Source organism: Drosophila elegans, unplaced genomic scaffold (assembly GCF_018152505.1).
Source record: "Drosophila elegans isolate 14027-0461.03 unplaced genomic scaffold, ASM1815250v1 contig_208, whole genome shotgun sequence".
NCBI lineage: Eukaryota > Metazoa > Arthropoda > Insecta > Diptera > Drosophilidae > Drosophila > Drosophila elegans.
Genome location: NW_024545578.1, coordinates 2,855,484 through 2,877,359, shown reverse-complemented (window position 1 = coordinate 2,877,359; position 21,876 = coordinate 2,855,484). Strand labels below are relative to the sequence as shown.

The 21,876-nt window shown below is 37.4% G+C and overlaps 2 protein-coding genes across 26 annotated transcripts in view; both read right to left on the bottom strand.

Moving 5' to 3' along the window:
• LOC108145860 overlaps positions 1–3,551 on the bottom strand; it is a 56,657-nt gene extending 53,106 nt beyond the window's left edge. For all 14 annotated transcript variants that reach the window (XM_017271488.2, XM_017271481.2, XM_017271487.2 and 11 more), the window contains exon 1: positions 3,319–3,551. The gene's annotated coding sequence lies outside the window, so the exon portion shown is untranslated. The remainder of the gene's footprint in view (positions 1–3,318) is intronic.
• Positions 3,552–4,646: 1,095 nt separating this feature from the next.
• The window catches only part of LOC108145963 (mitogen-activated protein kinase kinase kinase kinase 4), a 37,466-nt gene continuing 20,236 nt past the window's right edge, over positions 4,647–21,876 (bottom strand). For 2 of the 12 annotated variants that reach the window (XM_017271683.2, XM_017271684.2), the window contains exons 4-19: positions 19,104–19,548; positions 18,774–19,016; positions 18,171–18,679; positions 17,466–17,639; positions 16,895–16,915; positions 15,602–15,960; positions 14,599–14,758; positions 12,637–13,590; positions 10,772–10,951; positions 7,972–8,580; positions 7,466–7,621; positions 7,229–7,396; positions 7,014–7,163; positions 6,813–6,947; positions 6,661–6,735; positions 4,647–6,595 (exon numbers count right to left, since the gene is read on the bottom strand). In XM_017271683.2, coding sequence (XP_017127172.1) covers positions 6,422–6,595; positions 6,661–6,735; positions 6,813–6,947; positions 7,014–7,163; positions 7,229–7,396; positions 7,466–7,621; positions 7,972–8,580; positions 10,772–10,951; positions 12,637–13,590; positions 14,599–14,758; positions 15,602–15,960; positions 16,895–16,915; positions 17,466–17,639; positions 18,171–18,679; positions 18,774–19,016; positions 19,104–19,548 — 4,512 coding nt within the window. In that variant the 3' untranslated portion in view covers positions 4,647–6,421. The remainder of the gene's footprint in view (positions 6,596–6,660; positions 6,736–6,812; positions 6,948–7,013; positions 7,164–7,228; positions 7,397–7,465; positions 7,622–7,971; positions 8,581–10,771; positions 10,952–12,636; positions 13,591–14,598; positions 14,759–15,601; positions 15,961–16,894; positions 16,916–17,465; positions 17,640–18,170; positions 18,680–18,773; positions 19,017–19,103; positions 19,549–21,876) is intronic. The other 10 variants (XM_017271689.2, XM_017271685.2, XM_017271690.2 and 7 more) reach the window with 10 other exon arrangements.

Sequence of the window (21,876 nt, the reverse complement as noted above, 5' to 3'; positions counted from 1 at the left end):
CATGTTAATGCACCTACCAACAAATTCCAAAGCCATTTATCAACAAAAGGTTGTTCTTCAATTTAGTATCCCCGCCAAATTGACCGTCAAATAAGACTGCAATCTGGGTTCACTGAACCCTGTAAAGATCTCATAAAAGCCAAACCACAAATGGTCGCATTAGGCTTAGCTAATGTCGCTTTTCTTCAGACAATAAAAACCAAATGGCCCCAAGCCATGAACGAATCATAATCATTGATCAACCGAAATCCCATGTCCCCCAAACTCGCACACAATTCGGATGCCTTATATGGCGGTTAGCCAAATGGCAGCCGCAAAAAAAAAAATAGGAAAAAATAGATGAATAAATAAAGGCGACATTTTGCGGCAACTGTTAATATCACTACAGATAGAAAAACATATATAGCCATTGCTGTTGTTGTTGTCTATAATTTTCCATCGAACGAAAATGCCATAGATCCAAGATCATTTGGGTTGAAAACTGGAAGCCAAAAGAAGTCGTGTGCTAAACTTGCGCCAAATCAAGTGACGCAATAGATAAAGTCAGGGGTCTTTACATATTTTTTGTGGGGTTCCGGGGAGGTCTAAACTTGATTTCGCCAGCTGCGCGTGGGCCACCGAAAAAACATACAAAAACAAACGGGAAAAATAACACTCAAGAGCTTGGAGAGATCGGTGATCTCGATTTCGTTCGAAATAGTTGAGTTTTTTGCCTTTCTTGGCATTGCAAAAGTTTTCTATAAATGCAAAAAATTCAAAACAATACCGAAGAGATTAACATAAAATTAAGCTTTACAGATAAATTAAATCTGCTTGATTCATTAACTGAAAATTAAATAAAGTTAAATTTAAAACAATACTTTTGAGATTAACATAAAATTCAGCTTTATAGAAAAATACACTCTGGTCGCTGTTTTAATTAAGAATAATCTGTTGAATAACATTTCTGATGTATGTCTACATTAAATTAATTTAAATTTAAGAGATCTTTGATGTAGATTTCTTCGGAAATAGTTTCAGAAGTAAAATAAATAGCATAAATGTAAAGCAATAAATCTAAGTCATTTAAACTCGGTCGTTTGAAGAAGTTCAGCGCAACAAATGAACATACATACCTATAAGGCAAAAGTGTTTCCATAAACAAAATGCGAAAAGTTGAAACAATAAATTCAAGCCTTGTCGTTTTGGTTTTGGGCATTTAAAGCAATTTGCATCAAATCAAGCTTTGCATACATTCGTAGATGGATGTTTATTTAATTAAGCTGGCTGCACTTCTTAAGATACTTGATCTGCTGCAAAAGTTTTCATAAATGCCAAAAATGTGAAACTATAAATTTAAGGCGCAGAATTGAAATTTTGGTCATTCAAGGCGATTAGCATAATACCAAGATTTGCATGAAAATTAACGCATTTGAATGTTCAATTTGTCAAATGCTATACAACTTTGGCTGTTTCGTTAATTAAGAATAATTTGTTGAATAACTTTTTGTGCATGCATTTGACTAATTAAGTTTATGCAAATCGCGCGAGCGTAGGCGAAAGTTTTATGACGACGGACACATTTTATGAGTTTTTAAGTCGCCGACAAATTGACGATGGATTGTGTGGAAATAAAGATTGAAACATTTAAGCGTTGCAACTAAAAATAAACATCCGCAGAAGTCATAAAACAAAGGCGGGCGCTTCTTCTTCTTCTTTTCTTTTTCTCCCCTAACTCCCACTTTTTGTTTCTTTTGTGGATCCCTCTTGCAGTGCACAGAAAAGAATTTTGATATCAATATTTAAAAATTCCATTATTAGTTTAAAATGAGATATGATATAAAAATTCTACATTAAATAATTAAAAAGCATAGAATTGTAAGGTTTAAATTAAATATATTTTTAGCTATCTATAATTAGAAACCTTTATGCAACAACAAACGTAAAATAATTTAAGAACTCATTTTTAATTAAATCTTGTATCTACTTTTTTACGAATGGTTATTCGTAACATATCTTTTAAAGATTTTAAGACAGGACAGGCATAGTAGGTTTCAAATTCTGATTTTAAACTGTCGCGGGACCTTATCCAATTTTTTTCTGTGTGGGGAAAGACATGAAGCGCAACTGTTTCTGCAAGAAAAAGAGGAGAAGAAAATGAAGCAGGAAAAGGCAACTAAGGAGGAGGAGGAACAGGAGCAAGACAGAGGGAAGTCGTTGAAATTAAATACGGTTTGTAACCAGAAATTCCGCGACTAAAAATAAACAAATAAGAAAAAGAAGCGCGGAGCACGCGACGCACAAAAGAGGGTGAAATTGTACCCACAAAGAACAGAAATTAACAACAATATAATATTGTTGGCCTCGCCAGCGATTTTTTATTGAGGAAATAGTGCAAATAGAATTGTGATTTCTGCATATTTGCATAAATTGCGGCACTGGGAGAATTGCAAAACGAAGAAAAGCGATAAATAAGGCAAAAAACAGCGATAGCAAAAATATCAGAGACCCACACACACAATCACACACACAGAACCTAAGACAACAAAAGAAAAACAAAAGTCATTTTGCTTGTGTCTTGTTTTCGTTTTTTTACCCCATCTCTCCCTCTCCCTTTCTCACTCGATCGCAGTTGCATTTTGCGATCAACGGTTCTTTGGGTTGGGGCATACTTCCTGCTCGCTCGCACCCACACGGCAAAAGGCTCTGCAAAACCAGTTATTAAAAGCCATAAAAAGGAGAACCATTTAACTGTTAAAGGTGTCTCATGTTGGCTTTTTCGCCAGGTGTTTAAAACTCCGCCAGCTGTTGGCAAAATGTATTTTCGTATTTTTGTATTTTAGCATTTCAGCAAATTGCAATTCTGTGGTTTTTTTTTTGTTTTTTGCTACCGTCCTGCTTCTGCGCAGAGGGTGCGAGCAGGATGGCAGGACTCGAACTCACTTACACACCCTTAAAAATGCCGCTACTCCAAATGCAATTTCTTTTTTTTGTTGGATTTGCACTTAAATCTGCATTATTTAAATCGGATCTATGATTAAAGTATTTTAAAACGCCTTTGTTTATATGGAACTCCCACACCCCTTATTTAAATTCATATTTTTCAACTCCGGCGCAGCTTCGTTTAGCTCTCTATATACAGCTTCCCACAGATTTTTTTAATGAATTTCTTTGCGCAAAAGGAGTGGCGTTGTCCAGGATTTTTTCACACATACACAACAAGGACCTCATATACGTATAGTCGGCGTCCTTTTTTTTTGCATTTGCACTGTGTTTTGTACCGTTTTCCGGCAATCTGATTGCAAAACTCTTTTTTTTATCACTTTGCCAGGGATTTACCTTTTAAAAAAGCTTGTTTAGCCTTTTCGGTATACACAAATCCTTTTTTAAATATTCGCGACCCGGGGCTCTGGCCAATTTCATACGATGCGATTTGTTAAATTAAAAAATCACTTGATATCATATAAATTGAATATACGCGGCATTTACACTTATTGTTTATGTCCGATTTTGCAGCGGAAAAACTCGCGACGAAAACGCGTCCGACTCGTTCGGAATTTTTTGTACAAAAAAAAAATAAACAACAGGGGTGGAGTATCATCGATGTTAGCAATCGATGTTTTCAAAAGCAATCGATGTTTTCAAAAGCGATGTTTCATCGATGTTTGGTTCTCAATTTTTTTTTTTGCTCTCTCGCTCTCTCCTTCTGTTAGTTTGACGTTTCGCTAACATTTTTCTGTTAGTTCGACGTTTCGCTAACATTTAGCAAAACACAAAACAAATTGGTTGAACTTCTTAAAACCCCTAGTCCTCCCAAAATTTGTTAACCAATGTTTTGTACGTTTCTTATTACCAATAAATAAGTTAGTGTTGGCGGCAAGAATTACTTGAAAAATCAACCGAAAACAATTTTTTTGGTTTCTGTCAATATTAAAATAATTTTACCGACTGTATTTGCATTTAAATTTGTATGTACACTTTATAAGCGTTTCTTTATTATTAATTAAAAAAATTAAAATAATTTGTGGTATAGATTTTTAAAATAATGCATTTAATAGGCAACAAACAGTTTACGGTGTATCTTATCTAGGACGCAAACCTTCTAACTTTTAAAATTATAATAACGTGCAAAGGCAGCGAACCGACTTTGTTAACTGTTTATAAAATTAATAGTTTTTTCTGATTTTATAGTTGTTATTTAAAAAAAAAGTCACTTGATTAATCTTTTTTTGTTGATAAGTCTTTTACTATTATTCTTAAATCTGCTCTGTCCATTGTTCGACATATTAACACTTTTACCTTTATAACTTCGAGAATAATACTCATTTTTCATTATTCAATTTAAGTTAATGTAGCTTAAATCATTTTGTACATGTCCCTGCAAAAATTTTGTAAGCTTCGTTTTAATTTTTGGTTAGTTGTCAAGTTGTTGTCAGTAGTTGTTAGTTGTTTTAATATTACCATTTTACTGATTTAAAAAAAATTGTTACTAAATTGTATTTTAATTTTGTAAGCTTCGTTTTAATTTTTGGTTAGTTGTCAAGTTGTTGTCAGTAGTTGTTAGTTGTTTTAATATTACCATTTTACTGATTTAAAAAAAGTTATTACTAAATTGTATTTTAAAAACCAACTCAGTCCCAGTCCCTTAAAAATTAAACATAAATAAATGTTTTTGTATTTTTTTTTTAATTTTGAGATTATATATATATAATAATTAGATTTACATTCATTTCTGTATCATTTTACTTGTTTTATTTTAGAAATAAAGTAAGCATTTATTACTAATTTTTTTATTCCTTTTTTTTGTTGTTTTAGACGTGCATTTTAGTGCACTTTTCTTTTCCATTTTGCTTCGATGAACATTATTAAATACGGGGGCGTACAATCATTTTATAACACAAAAACAAACAATATTTTAAATATACTTCTTAATGAGACATTTTTTTCGTGTGGAGGTTGTGGTGTGTGGAAGAAGAGGAGTGTTACGAAATCACGCAAACAACACAAAATAAGGCAGAATTAGGGTTCCATTTGGGTTCTCAGTGTGCGCCAGTTGGGAAAAGGTTATTCTATATGCACTCGATATAGAGATATATTGCAACGTGACCACTTTTGATATTGAAGCTAGTAAAAAAACACAATGAAAATGCACACAGTACAACAAGCGGAGATGGTTCGTTAAATGGTTATCAATTTTAACATGCTACGATTTATAGAATTTTGGTTTAATTTCCCTCTTCTCGATTCGTTCATCATCATCGTTTTTATGTTTTCTCTTCTCATTCTCTTGGCTCTGTATAAAAGTTCAGTAAAAAATGCAGCTTAACTAGGTTCTCGTTTTGTAATTCCCTCCAATCTTGTTATTAAGGTAGCTCTCCTCGCAAACGTCATGGTGCGTTTTTTTTATATATTTCCATTAGATATCCTCAATTGTTGCAAGCTTGCTTCTTGGGGTTTTGTGTTGCTTTCGGCTTTATTTTACATTAATCAATTATTTACTTGTTTATCACTTAGTTTATACAATGGCGTTTTATGTGGGTTTTGTTTTGTTTGCTTCGCTTCGATTTCGATTTCCATTTGTTTTCTTGCATTTTCATAAAATGAGCGCGCAGACAATAAATTATGTATAAATTTCCTTTGCTCTTTCTCCACTAACATGTAATCGTCGGAAACGCACAAATAAATTCTATTTGATAATATCAAGAACAAAAACTAACTGCATATATTTTCTTCTATATATATATAAATATATATATATATATATATTAGACGTTCTTCTGCTTTGTGTAGAAAATTCGATATTTGCTGCGCTGCTGGTTTTTCAACTTAAGTTTTACTTGTAAGCGAAATGTAACACAATTGTGAAACGACATTTGAAATGGATCTGAATCTAAATCGTGTGTGCTGGCTGGGTGTGTTCAGTTATGTAACGTCAATATACATACATCGAAAGGATGGAGGATACGAATTGCTTTAATTGCGCTTGTTTTCTGACCAGATGTGACAAAAAACCTCGACGAGTGAGCTTGAAATGTTCGTCCCTGTCTCTAAATATTAAGTAGATTATTTATATATTTATATATATATATAGGCTCGCGTTGATCGAGTTTTTCTTAGCACATTTACTAATTGAAACGTTGTCGTGGTGAATTTTTCATAAGCACTAGTTCATGATCTCGGGTTGGTTGTTGTTGTTGGTGTGTTGTTGAGTGTGTTCTTTTTGTTGGTGTGTCTGTTTAGGATATCTCACTTAATCGTTATGCACTCTTCACTTAAATCAGCTAATTATCGTTTATGTGTTCGCTTTTTAGATACTTTCTTTTTCGTTTTGCTTGTGTGGTAAAATAAGAAGAAAATGTTTATGGTTTGTTGCCGGTTGAGCAAATCGACCGCTGGAGGTGGCATCGATCGAAGGCTGCCTGCCAAGATCATCGATTGCCAATTACCAATTGGCCATGCCCGGCTTGTTGAGCGTCATAAAATAGATTTGACACGATGAAGCACCTTTGGCACTGCTGAAGAATACTTTGTCATTGCGCTCGCAAAGGAATTTCAAGCGCTGCGCCTTTTTGTGCATGAACACACCATCCAAATGGCCGCTCTCAACGGAACGTATCTAAAAAAAAAAGGGGCACTCAATTAATTAATCAGGCACGTTAAAGTATTTTGTACTTCACTCACCTCTATTGCTTTATTGCCCCAGCCCATGATTTGTCCAGTCCCAATGTAGGCCACCGAGGTGGGCATCTCGCCCCACTACAAAAAAGTGTAATTAAATAATAAATACAAGGAAAAATAATGAGGTAGCGGGATTTCCCCAGGCGATGACTTGCCTGCAGCACAATGTTCTTGGAAACCCGGCCCACAGTGTTCACATAGACGCCCTCGTTGTCGTAGCACAGCAGCAATTGCATGCCATTTGAGTTCGGAAGCGCCACAATACAATGCGGAATGATTGCACCCTGAGTCTGCACACAAGAAGAGAACACTTATTTAGCAATCAATTTTGACACTCTTTTAACACGCCAACTTACATGCTTGGGAAGATAGATATCGTATACTTCAGCTGAATCTAAATCAACCGCATGGAAACCCTCGGCGGAGCCATAGATCACCTTCAGTCTCGACTGATCTTCAATGGTGAGATCGACCAAAAGCGGGCGATGTTCCAATTCACCAAAATTCTATTCAAAGACATTTAAACATTAGAAATCTATCGTAATATAAATAGAAAAGCTGAGGGACCCACCTTAAATGCCATAAATTTGTGATATGGTTTGGGAGCCCATGCATAAATTTCAATAGAGTCCTTTAATGCAATCACTAGGAACTTAATCCTCTCGTATTTGACAATCTTAAAATGTACAGCACCTTGTAGATCACCCACATTAATCCAACCGTTGCGACGCTCCACTTGCTGTGTGTGTTTGTGTGTGAAATTATATTAGAAAAGGTTGAATGGGAGCTTTACAAGTCTAAAACTCACATCGGAGAGTCCATCGGTGCGCAAGATCTTCGACTTGAGCCAGGACAAATAGTAGACACGCACTCGGTTCTTCTTGCCGGATATGGTGACCAATATGTTCTGGCCCTCTAGCACCTCCATTTGCTGGAAGCGGCGTCGCGAGATGAGCTGGTAGACCTGTAGAAAAAAGCATTATAAATTAATTTAATAATAATAAAAGCGTGATTGTTCCAAAAGATGTTTTATATTTTTATAAATGTCTTTGTTATACTGCTATTTACTAAAATTAAATTTTAAACACAAGTTCAAGACCGCGAATTCTTCAGCATAGCAGATATAAGGCTTTATTCTACGATAGAGACCTAATAATTAAAAAAATAAATTTATCCTGGGCAGAATATTCTCTGGTCAATGCATATATAGATTTCAATATATTAAAGCTAATTAATTAAACTAAATTTTCAAAACTTATTCACAAGCATAGATTAAGGTAACTTATTGATTACATTTTCGAAACCATAACTCACCTTTCCCTGACCGGATCGGTCCAGCAGCATTAGTCCATTTTCCGTTCCAATCAGCAGGTTGACGCCCCAGAGCGCCGCACACAGGATCTCCGAGTTGAAGCGCTTCTTATACTTACGGATCTCGGGCGTATCGTTGGCCGCCTCGTGCGAGGTGGGCGTTACGTTGACATTGACGTGCGATTCCCGGCGCGAAGGACCAGAGCCGCCGGCACCGAAGCCAAAGGTCAGGAAACTGCGCTGCTTCTGTTGCAGGGCAAACGCGTGCGGTGGCAGTTGGTTGTTGGAGATCGAGGCCGAGGACGTCGAGGAACATGGCGTCAGGTGGTGCAGGTTCGCAGAGGAGGAAGAAGCAGATTTGTGCAAGAGATTAGTAATACTGCTGGAGGAGCGCGTCTTGCTGATCGAATTCTTGGGCGAATTCTGGCGCGAATTCGACGAAGAGGAGGCGAGCGATATCGTCGATTGTGGCGAGTGATTGCTGCTGCTGATAATCACACCGCCCACAACGGTACCGCCCCCCAGACCGAGACCACCGCCGCCGCTTCCGCTGGTAGCGATAAACGATTTCGATGGCGTGGAATGCACGGATGAGCTAATGGCCGCTTGATACTGGTTAATCGATAATACGTTTCGATTATTTCGATTGTTTGAGTTTTACAATTGATTTCATTGTTTATATTCAATATGTTTAGATTATTTTAGTTTTTTTATTTGATTTCATTGTTTTTTATCGATGCGTTTAAATTATTTTATATTTTTATTTTATTTAGTTTTATTTTGCATTATCGATATTTTTCGATTATTTCGATAGTTTGAGTTTTTACATAGGATTTGATTGGTTTTTGGGTTTTGTCATTTTTTTTGATTATATAGAGAGAAAAGAAAAATAGAAAAAGTGCAAGAAAAAATTTAAATTAGTCTTGAGATGTCAACTAAAAATAAATAAATTATATAATTTATACATGCTGGGCTGGGTTTGTGTTTGAGGTTATGTGCGCAGAGAGAGAGCATTACAAAAGTGTCTTGTGTGTGGTCAGGTGGATTAAGTGTGGATAGTACTTAAACTAACAATAAATGAAAATATAGCCAAAACTATTATAATGTTAAAAGTAATGAGAAAATTGAAAATGTGTTAAGATAAACAAAAACAAATAAAAAATCGATATGTGATTAGTCTTTCCCCAGAGGCCAATGGTAAAAATTAAGGAAATATGTTTAAAAAAATAATTTGTGTGTGTTTGTGTGTCTTGATAAACTTTCGGAAGCTTTTCCTTCCAGTGTATGTTGTATGTGTATGTATGTGAAAAATAGTATCACTGTAGACAAAATGTTAGTGACATGAGATTGCCTGCTATACAACGCAGAAGACAGTGGATGGCAAAAGAATTTCCACAATTGAAATTATAAAATGGTAAAATGGTAAACTGATAACAATGTTTATATATTTTATATACAGAGAAATCTGAAAGAAATTCCTAGACATGGGAAAAAATAGATACAGAAAACGTGTGAAAAATATCTTCTAGATTTCCATTTCCTTTTAAGAACACTAAGCTATACACATACAGAATGGCACATTTTGAAAATGTGATGAAAAATCATAAGGTGGAGATAAAGTAAAACTATACACAAAAGTATTTTCTTGTTTTGGTAGTTTTTGGGATTTGTTGGTTTTTATAAGAGAGCAAATTATACAAAATAAAGAGCATTTTTTTGTTTGTCGGTTTGGGGACTATTCGTTTATACTTACAATTGTAATGTTTTGTTTGTTTGTTTTTGATTGGTAATTTGTAATTTGTTAGAATATATCGTAGTGGCCATCAGCTCAAACGTTGCGGAAAGACAAAGCACAATTAAGAAGAAGAAATTTGTTTAAACGTTTTTGGTTCTATACTTTTTGTTTTTTGTTTTTTTTTTTTTATGGTAAATCACTTTTACTAATTCATGCACTTGGTGAGATTTTCATACGAGCATGCAAATTATTTCGTACTCTCAAATTTTGTTGACCAATTCATTGTTTACACTCTTTATAATGAACTTTGCTCCACGTCAAAAAAATTTTTATGCTAGGGATGATCTTTATCTTACGGATTAGTCACATATATATTTGGGGTTAGGAAATGGGGTGTAAAATCACAAAAAAAAAAAAATATATAAAAAAAAATTGGGTAGTCAGATGTGTTTAAAATAATAATAAAAGCCATTTAATTAAGATAAATTGTTTTACTTCTGCTTTTTATTGGTAATGACATTAACATTATTTGTTCTTGGGCAACATAAATTCTTTACTTTTATGTTAAGCACAACTAAAAAGCTTATAAAATGGAACAAAAATTTTCATTTACATATGATTCTGATTTCTTTTTTTTTTTGATAATAAGCCCAGAAGTCACATATGTAGGTTTTTTACTGTAATGTTAAGTACAACTAAAAGCTCAAGCTATTAAAATACCTAATCATTGCACAAAAGTTTTCTGAATCACTCGTTATTAAATATACCTCAAGGTGGAATTGAAAAATAAATGACTGATAATGACTTTATTTTATGATTCTGTTATCAAATCGGAAGAACTTCAAGTTGGGTTTTTTTGTTAACCATGAAATCCTAACAAAGATAATGCGAATGAATCGACCTGAACAACAGACAGAACGATACAACGAACGAAATATATTATCACAATAAATAAACTCAATGTGGACACAAGAACGGTTACAAAAAACACAATGAACTTTCGATTAAAACGAAAAACACAAGAGGACGAGAAAGTGGAGTATGGTATTTATTGGTCATATTACTCACCTCCTCACTGGATGATTTATCATGGCGTGGTGGCGTTGCCGGCGACGCCTGGCTGAGTAGATCCGGCAGTACACTGCTGGTCCTTGTCCCAGGAGTTCCCAATCCAGTGCCATCGGCACCCACGCCGCCGCTACTTCCTCCGCCGCCGCCTCCTCCGCCGCCGCCGCCGCCACCTCGATTCTGTATAGGGAAATATTCCAAATTTAGTAGCATGTCAAATGAGTTCCGGAGTTCACAAAAACATTGTGAGTAATGAAATTAGAGAGATTGAATATAGGTTATAGAATGTCTTGGGGGGAAAAGTAAGAGGAACAGAAATAACAATGAACGAACATAATACGAGATTCAAGAGCAGCAGCACAAAATAAATGAATGCCAATGAGACACTTTGAGGTGGTTTTGCCTAATGATGACCCCTCCAACTACTAAAGCCTCCAATTTTAGCCGCAAATGTATATAGGATATATAAAGAGATACATTTAATAAATAGATATAGTAGGTGGTGCGGTGTGTATATAGTATGTGTATCCTTGATTACAGAGCTTACAAACTATGACTTTGATTCCTCCTCTGTGTTCGTTCCTCAAAATTGTTTTAAAGCTAAACGAAACACTTAAACTAAGTAAAAGCAACATTTCAGTTTCAGCGCAGCAGGCAAATCGTGGCTCAAGTTGCAACACAAAAAACAAATCTCTCAGGTGGAGGAGGAAGGGCGGTGGTGGCGTATTATTTATGTTTCTTAATTAACTTTTTGCTCTTGCTAACCAAACCAGCAAACTTTTGTAATTGATTTCGAGGAGTTTGTCTTTGTACAGAGAATAAAAATAAAGCTTTAAAACAATTTTGAGCGAAAGCAATAGAGTTTACAGATGATACAGAGAGCAGCATTCTAATTTACAGAGTTACGATGAGGCAGCAAGGCAGAGTAGTTATAACTTAAAGTTAAAAATATATATGATTTCTATTAACAAAATTTAACTTTTATCTGAATTTTTGTGTTTAATACTTTAAAAATTTTATAAAAAACCATTAGGGTCAAATATTTCAAATATCTAAAATATAAATTTTTTATTACTTAACCAATTAAAGTTAATCTTACTATTTTTAAACAACCACTAAGCTGCCTCAAATACCAAAATTAAATCTTTATGATTTATCAACACCGATTTATTTACATTTAAACAGGAAGTTTAGGAAAGCTTCAACCTGCACTACGGGTATTAACTTGATCTCATTAGCATTCGATACTTTTGCCTCTTTTTTTTTGGGTTTTTTTTTAAAGAGTTATATACAGATTAGATTACCGACTGGTTATTTGCATTTGTTAATTAGAGTTCTTAAGCGAATTAGCATGACTTAATTACGGTTGCGGGTTAGCTTAGATCCTAAGATGGCATGTTCCCTGATTGATTTTATAAACATAAACAAAACAAATGACTATGCAATAAATAATTGAAGATAAAAACCAAATAAAACCAAACATGCTCAAGCAATGAAAAGAAGAAATACCACATTAATCTAGTTTTTCCTCATATGTTTTTTTTTTATACATTTCCAGTGGTTTTTTGATTAGCAACAATGGGTGTGTATATTGTTATAATTTTTTATTTACGAGCTATTAGTTTTGAGTGCGTGTGTGTGTGTGGATGTGGTGAATATGCAAGTAGCCATGTTTTTTTTAATGGGTAGTTTGGGTTTGGTTTACGTTTTCTGGCGCCAAGACAAAACACAATTTAATGGGGTAAATATTTTTGCAATATCATTTTTTTTGGTGAGTTATGTTCGCAGCATTTTTTGAAATAAATGTTTTGCCTCTCTGTTGATTTGGTTGTTTTTTTTTTTTTGTGCGAGCTGAGAACGTTTACCTGCTGCTGCTGCTGTTGTTGTTGCTGCTGCTGTTGTTGTTGCTGCTGCTGTTGCTGTTGCAATAGCTGTTGCCGATGGGCGCGAGTTGCAGCATTTTGCAGCACAATGACGGATTCAGTCTTTTCGCGACGCGGTCGCAGGAAATTTAAGGCGGCCAGCGATTTGGATGGCTTCGGAGCAGCTCCCTTGGTGGTGGCAGTGGTGGCTGTGGTGGCAGTGGTGGCTGCAGATGTTGCTGGCTTTACGCCAGCATTACTATGTGCCGCTGCAGTTACTCCTGGTTTTTCCTTGCTGCTGAGGCTGCTGTTGTAAATGCTGTTCCTTTGGAACATGGCACTCGATCTTTGGGGCTGGCTGGAATTCACCACCGATCCTGCTACAGATCCCGCACCAGTACTACTACCACTCAACACCGCCGAATGTCTTTTGGTCAGCGGGAAGAAATCCGAGTTCTCTCGCCGAAAGCCACGCACAAAATTCATTGGCAACTTAGAGTCCGATTCCTGGCGTTTATGTCCCGTGGAATTGGCACTGCCACTGCTGCCACTTCCACTTCCACTTCCACTTCCACTTCCACTTCCACTTCCAGTTCCCAATCCCAATCTCGATTCTTTGGCAATACTTTGGCTGGCATTTGGATTGGATTCGGCCTTCAGTGGTTTATAACCCCTGGGCACTGGTCTCGTGATGGCCTCCGCCACACTGGCCCTTTGCAGTTTCGTCTCCACTTTGAGTGTACTTAGCTGAGAGCTCCTGCTCAAACTGGCAGTGGTGGTGGGACTACCACTTCGTCCACTGGCCCTAGAACCATTTCCATTTTTGGGAAAGAAGCGATCAAAGTCCCAGTCCCTCAGCAAATTGGTTTCATCACCAATGCGACGCGTTGAAGGTGTCACATTGGCCTGCGATGTGGAGGCAGACTTTTGCAGGCGGTTTATATTCTGCTCTAGTTTCTATTTTTTTTAGTGATTTTTCAGCAGGTTTTCAGGGAGGAGTAGTTGTGAGTACGCAGCAAGAGAAGAATGGTGTTAAGTTGGTCTGTTTGTTGGTTTTTTTTTAATACTTAGAGTATAGAGTATGTTTTCTTTTTTTCGATTCCCACCCACCACAGCATGGAAAGTTTTTCATGAATTCTGATCTTCATTCCGGAATGTTACTAAACATACAAAGGAGTTGATATTTATATTTCTGATGCTCCAACAGAAACAATACACTTTTGCATTCGAATACAAATTTTTAATATTTTTTTTTGAGCATGATTTATGCAATAAACCAGAAAATATATTGAAAAACCCAAGTATTTAAAATATATATGGGGTGTGTGTGTGCAAAAGTGCATATATATAGTCATGTATGTACAATATTTCAATCATTCTATGCACCAGTGCATTATTGTTCATATAGATGCAACATCACAACACATGTCTCAACCAAAATATGCAATCAAAAGTTTTGGAAAATAAATTTTGTACAAAGAATAAAGAAAGAAAATTCACGAAAAATATTTCACACTGTTTTCGCCATTAAATTACTATATAAAAAATATATATTTATGTAGATATCAAATCAAGATTAATTCAAATTCAAATAAATTTAGTAGGGAAATCAAATCATTTCATTTTTAAGCTAACTCAATTAATTTAGAGAACCACAACCAGGTTGAACTTAATGTATATATTACTCTATTTTTGGATTTTGTTAAAATCTTTAGTTTTTTTTTTGTTGTTGTTTAGGATTGCAAGACCTTTAACCCTACAAAAGCTAGTTTAAAATTTGTACAATTGTCAGCGGTTTCCTAAAGCTCATTCTGCATTCTAACCCTCAATGGATTGCATCTCATCGGGAAAATCAGTAAAAATCAAAACTACAAACTAAAAACTAAACTAAACAAAGATTCATACTTGTATGTAAGGATATATAGTAGAAGTTGATATTTCTAGGGTGGTGTGATTGCAACTTACGCGCTTCATAATTAGGGTGCGATCTCCGGCCTGATCGTCGTCATCGGGCGTGGGTGGCAGTGGGCGGTTGGGCGGCCCACCGCTGCCATGACTCAAGGGCGTTGTCGTATTGGCGTCCTCCGAAACGGGTCCCAAGCCAGGCCTATATGAAAATTCGGGTCTGAACACATAACGAAAAACCAAGAACCAAAAAAGGCAAAACACAAATCGAAAACGAAAAAAAAGGGGCGGCAAATTGTCGTTCGGCAATGGAAATGAAATGGGAGTGGGTTTATTTTTCAGGTGTAGTGGGTGTAGGCGGGTGGGTAATCAATGGAGTGTTTAAATAAGTGAGAGACAAGAATGTTGTGAAGTCGGGTTAGTATTCAGAGAGAGAGATGATGTGTTTTCTACTAATCAGGGACCGCAAATTTAAATATTTAAAAAATAATTAATAATAATCATCTACAAATAGCTCATCGATTTCAGTTTTAAATAAGATTTAAGGAATTGCCAGTCAAATTTAAGTTTCATATTTAAAGTTTTAAATATGATTACTTTCTCTAAATTATATTAAACTTCGTAATTCGTAAATTATTGCTTGTGTTAAAAAAATATTTTTGGATCACACTTTTAGATATCTAAAATCTCTAGTTTTTTTTTTACTAAGGAAATTTAAAATTACACATTATCACATAAACAGTTTCTATAATATTCAAAGTTTAAATCATTTTAGTCTACTCTTTATTATATTAAAATAAAAAATAATATGTCATTGGTTCTATTAAAAAATTAATTTAATTTCTAGTTTTCTTATTGAGGAATTACCTAAGAAAAAAATCTAAAAGTTTCTATTATATTCAAAGTTTTAATCACTATTATATATTAAACTCTAAAAATAAAAATTTAACTAATTGCGGTCCCTGGTCTTTTGTTTTTTTATATAATTGTGAACTACGTTGCATCTTCGATTTGTGGAATTTTGCTGCAAACTGCCACGCCCCTTCTTTGTGCTCGTACTTACAGCGGCTTGGGCGGATCGCTGGCCAAGAGGGTGCCATCATTCCTGGCCCGATCGTTCGGCTCATCCGGCTCGCTGTCCGAATCGCTGCTATCCAACGGATCCAGCGGATTCACCGGCTGTCCCAGATGATTGTTCGACTGCTGCGGCAAAGCGGCGGCCGGCTTGGATGATAAGCCACCTCCGGATGCGGATCCTCCGGATGAGGATTGCCGATTGTTGCGCGGTGGCGCCTCCGGCTGCGCCTGCTGCTGTTGCTGAACTTGGGATCCCTGCCCACCGGCGGCTGTCTGCGGCTGTGGCTGTTGGGAGGAGACCACGCCCAATTCATTTAATTGTGCTGCTAACACATCCAAATGATCCTACAGTTTAACAATACATTTTTTGTTTGTTTTCGTTTCAGGGGCAGGAGGATTTCGATTTCGTTTCGATTTGATTTGTGTGTATGTGTGTGTGTGTGTGTATTTTGGTTGGTTGTGTATTTGCACATGATACCACAGTTTTTCGGGTTGTTTTCGGTATTCGAGGGGAAATGGGAACGAAAAGTAAGAGAGCATTAGATTGGTTTTTCCTACAAAACGTCTTCTTATAGATAAAAAAATACGTTCAAACACACACGTGTTTTTTTAAATCCAGCAGAGCATTACAAAGAAATTTGGTTAGAAAGCTCGGTTGTTGTTAGTCTTTAACTACATTAGTTTGGGGAAGAACAAATTTCCATTTCGGCTCTTTACTTTGATCGAAGTGGCATTAGAAACGCATCAATCAGGCAGGATTCACTATGCTCCAGGTATCAATCTACTTTGGGGGGAGTTAGTCAATTGGTAGAGTTACGGAATCTTAGGCTTTTCGGAAGTTTAGTTCACAAGTGGCACGTGCAAAAGGTGTTGAGAGTTACGGGGGCGGTTGTTGTGTGCCTCCATTATAGTAATTTTGACTAAGGTCCAAAAGGGGGGTTATACAAATAGAAAACAATCGATGGAGAGTGCGTTGCAGAACTAACAATCATTATACTACGCGAATTCTTGAGCTCTACATTAAAAAGTCGCAAAATGCATCATCTTAAAACGCGAATTCTTGAGCTTTAGCTTGTAAAGTCTCAAAATTCTGATCAATTAACGATTTAAATCATTTTAGATTTATTTATATACCAAAAATGGTATTTATTAAGAACGCTACATATGTTCTGAAACGCACTCGTTGTTGTCAATGTTTACAAACTTTATAGGAAAATCAAGCAGTAAACAAAACAGAAAAGATGCGACAGGCTTGAAAACTGAAAATCGTAGGACATACCTCAGGTCTCCTTGGTGGTAACTGTTGTTGTTGTTGTTGTAGTCATGATTGTTGTTGTTGTGTTTAATAATATCAAGTGTTTTTGGTTTTGTTGTAATCGTGTGCGGTTCGGAAATCATACGTTGGTTATTTTTAACGGCGCAACGGGATGATGTACACATGAGTCAAATCATAAATCGAGATTTACGCAGATAATATATACGGGTGGTTATCAATGCATATTGGTAGTATATATATATATATATATTTATAGATTATGTAGGCGCACATAACATGAAAATAAAAGAGATATAAAATTAGGATAAGATATGGTTATGGTATCGACTTTTACATGGTTTTACATAATATGGGTTAACTGAAAAATCAAACTACATCGAGGGCGGGGGGGAGTTTCAAAATACGGGGCATAGATATTGATAGAGCATGACCATCCTTGGCTAGATTCCCCCGATATTATGCGCTCAAACTTGAAGTCATTGCTCTGGAGAAGCGACCTCCCTGATCGGATTACCCGATTGCCGCCTTATCGGCCCTGCCCTTTTGTTGCTGTTAATCTTCGCCCGATACGCACCGATGGCTTGAAGTTATTCTGCGAGTTGCGCTGCTGCTGCTGCGGCGCCTGTCCCGCCGGCTCACTGCACTTGGGCGTCGGTGGCAATGGCCGATTGGCGTGCGGCGGATCCGGCACCACGATCAGGCGCTGTGGCGGCCGTGCCGGCGGACCCGGCTCCTCAACCTGCTGGCGCTATAATTAGAAATTAGAATTGGTTTAATAACATGATTTGCTTTGAATGCTTTGAAGACCCTAACATGTAACCAATAATCAAATACCTGAATAGATAGACAGATAAAACACTCCAAATATACGTTTTTGTTAAGAATAAAGCTTAAGAATTCTCGATTTTATATTTGTTCTTCTAGAATGTAATTTTATGGGGAATTTTTAATCTAGAACTCAAGAATTTAGTTTGAATGACTGAAATTATAATACCCTCTGCCAGGGTATAAAAACAAAACTCAATGCTTTTTAACAGCGATGAAGATTATTTAGCGCTGCAGAACCCGCAGCTCTTTGAGGCTTTACAACCTAGAGCTCAAGAATTCGCGTTTTATAATATTAGTAAACCCAACTTAATGATCCTTGCAAACTTTTAATTGAAAATATCAGTAAACTACGAACAAAACGCAATGCACTTTTTTATCGAGTAAGAAGAATTCGCTTTTTTTTTGAATAAGTAACCAAACCTAATGATCTTTACGACCCCCATCTTCTTACCGATGGTGGTTTGGGCTGGCGATTTGCCTGCGGCTGCTGGGCCTGCGCCTGCTGCTGGGCGGCCTGCTGGGCCTGCTGCGCTGCATGGGCCGCCGCTGCTGCCGCCGCCGCCGCCTGCTGTTGCTGCTGCTGGAGTTGCGCCTGCGCCTGGGCGGCGGCATGGGCGGCCGCGGCCTGGGCCTGCGCCTGGGCCATCAGGTGATGTTGCTGCTGCTGCTGCTGCTCGGCGGCCAGGCGACCCTCCTGGATCTGCTGGAAGTTGCGGCGCAACGTATCGCCACCCGGTGCCTGGACAATGGAGCTGTGCTCACCAGCCAGCTGCGGTTCGTCATCGTCGTTGTCGGAGCCCGAGTAGCGATAGTCCTCGCGCTCCTTCTCCTGCTTGCGCTTCTTGCAGCGATCGATGTGATCCTTCAGCTGGATGCGCACCTGGCGATCTGTGGGCTGGTCTTTGATGAAGGCGTGCTTCAGCAGGTTCTCGGTGTAAGGCCGCTGGTGATAGTCCTTAACTGTATGGGTTAAAAAAAATAGTATGGTTTCAGTAAGGGTATTATGACGAGTGAATGGGATAACCACACCCTAACCATTAACTTGATGACTCACCTAGCACCGTGTCAATAAAACCATGGAACTTCTTGGACCACTTCTTCGATTTAAGCCTGGGCGGCGAGTTGCGCGGAATCAGGAAGAGGGCTCGCATCGGATGCAGATCGCAGAGCGGTGGCTGTGACTCAGCCATCTCCAGGGCGGTGATGCCCAGCGACCACAGATCGGAGCGATTGTCGTACGTGGCGTCGGGATTCTCGTCGCAGGCAATGACCTCGGGGGCCATCCAGTATGGAGTACCTACCACAGACAGAGAAAGAGAGGGAGAGAGAGGGGAAAGCCAGTTTAGCAGGTAGGTTCAACAGGTGACTCATTCATTTAACTCACCGATGAATGTGTTGCGCCGGCCTATCGTGCGATCCAGCTGGGCGGACACACCAAAGTCCACCAGCTTCACCTCGGCGTTGTCTGTGAGCAGGACATTCTGCCCCTTGATGTCGCGATGGATGACTTTGTTCGAGTGCAGGTAGCTCAGGCCCCGCAGGATCTCGCGGCAGATGTAGGCAATCCATTCCTCCTTCAGGCTCTGACCCTTGGTGGACTTGACCAGGTCCGTCACCGATCCGGCACCGCAGTACTCCATCACCAGCCACAGTTGATCGTCCTTCCCGGGCGGTGACTTCTTGATGAAGGCTCCGTAGTAGGTGGCAATGTTGCGGTGATTCGAGTATTTCTTTAGCACATTGATCTCCAGCTTGATCTCCTCCTCCTCGTCCTCGGTGACGTCCATCACCTTTATGGCAGCCAATTGACCAGTCTTCGTGTGACGGCCCTGTAAAATGAAAAAAGAGAAGCTTTGGTAAGTAATTTTTTTTTCAGAAGAAAATTAACCAATGTTAATAAAATATATATAGTTTTTTTTAGTAAATATATTATATATGTACATATATATATTTTTTTAATAATGTTTTTGTTTGTGAATTGAATTAATCTTAAAGAATGAAGCAAGCGCAATGACAAATTGTGTTCCATTTTTTATATCGGTCACTTATGTCATAAATCCAATCCGGTTCCCAATTTTTGTGTTTTTGAGAGGCTAACATTAAGTAATCTGCATTAGTCCTTGCTAATATTTTGCTTCAGTAAACTAAGTTCTTAAAAACTTGGAAAACTTATATTATTTTGTTTAAAATTTTTATGTGTGGAAGTTTAATTAATTTTCAAGATTAAAGTAAGCCCAATGACAAATTGTGTTCTTTTTTTATCGGTCACTTTTGTCATAAAACCATTTTAGTTAGGATTTTTTTTTTGTATTATTCTCCGCTGCGCTATTCTTAGTTTAAAATAAACAATCTACATATACGATTGTGTATTTCACATAAAGCCATTTAATCTTAAAACAAATGTGTATAAAATGAATATGAACTGTTTTAGGGGTTATTTAATTTTGTTTAAAATATTTTAAATCATTTAAATTCAGCTAATTTTCTTTCTGTTTCGTCACATTTACTTAAAAAGGCAATACGGAAATCGTTTGTATGAATATGTAACATTATTTAAGTCTAGAAGCTCTTGAGTTTTAAGAAACTCAACCGATTCGGTCTTGAGCATTGGCAATGATCGAGGTCAGGCTTCCAGAACGCGGTTCATTACGGCATTGAGGCTGTTTAATGCACTTCAGCATTCAGCACCCTCCCTTACGCTGTTGACAACAACAAGACGATGGCGATGACGATGACGCTGGCGACGACCATGGAGGCGTTGGCTAGTGCAGCGCTATATATTCCATATATTTTATATGGTCTGTAGAGTCTGCCTTCTGACTTCGCCCCCTTCGAGGCGTCAACAAACTACGACGCATAAAAAGTGATTAAGTAAACAAAAGCAGCCGCAACAGCAACAGCATCATCGGCATCGACAACGACATCGACTCCAATGGAATCAAACAATAGAACGCAACGAGGAGTGGAGTGGCGGAGCAAGTGGAGGGCAGAGAACTCTGTCTGGAGAGGAGCATCAACCTCGAGTGGGGTAATGTGTCTGCTCAATCAGAGTGTCAAGTAGTTAAGGTAAACATGCCACAAATATCTATTCAAGAGCGCCACACGAAGGTGACTAATTCAAGGCCTGGAAGGGGATGACTAAAAAAAGATTGGAGCAGTGAGAAGAAATCCTTTTACTACAGGAATATATAGATGGTGTATGCTACACCTTTTGACATATTTATACTAGACATGTTCTTAAATAAGAATAGGGAACCATACTCTGGAATAAACACCCACATATGTTTACTATTTTATTTTATAAACACCTAATCGTTTTTAAGTTGAATAAACCCTTAATTAAAATTATTATTAATAAAGTTTTAAAAAATTTAAAGTAAGTTGAAGAATCTTATGGCAAAAAAAAACCGATCAGTGCTTTGAATTAAGGTTGAATACTTTATTTAACTATATTTTAATATTTAAAGGTCAAGTTAACAGAAATTCTTAACTCAAAATACATAACTGGTTAAGTTAAATATCTTCGCAAATGAGAGAATTATATTTAAAAACTCTAATCTCTAATTTTTCACAGTTCTTTTGCAATGTTAAATTCTTGACAAATGATTCAAGAGCTCCAAATGTTTCTCTAAAGTTTACAAGTCACGTTGAATCTTTTGGCGTTTAAAGCTGGTGTTCAGGCCAACCCCAACTAGTTTCAATTAGCCTGCCACTTTAATCAAACTCGCAAATTGTTTTTTATTCTCTACTACCCCCGTCTTCCGGCCAAGATTGAGTTGTCCTGACCAACCGGTTGCCGTTTTTTGAAAAACTGCTTCCAGCATCAGCTGCCATCGCATCGCATCGTATCGCATCGCATCTTGGCCATCCGTTCGTTGCGGCTGCTGTGTCGCCTAAGCCGCTTTTAAAGACATTTTACATTTAATACAGTTTTAATTGAGTGAGCAGGAGCATCAGGCTGCGGCCCCATCCATAAATCAAAATGCTTAACGAGAGATGATAACAATTTAAGTGACGATAGTCACAAGATGACGATGACGATGCGACTATGGTATGAAGTACTGTTGCCCGTCGGCTCTTCGATGTTCTCTTGAAGAGGGTGATTACGATTTGGTTTCTAGCTTGCAAGCCACAGGGGAAAACACTTTGCAAATTCT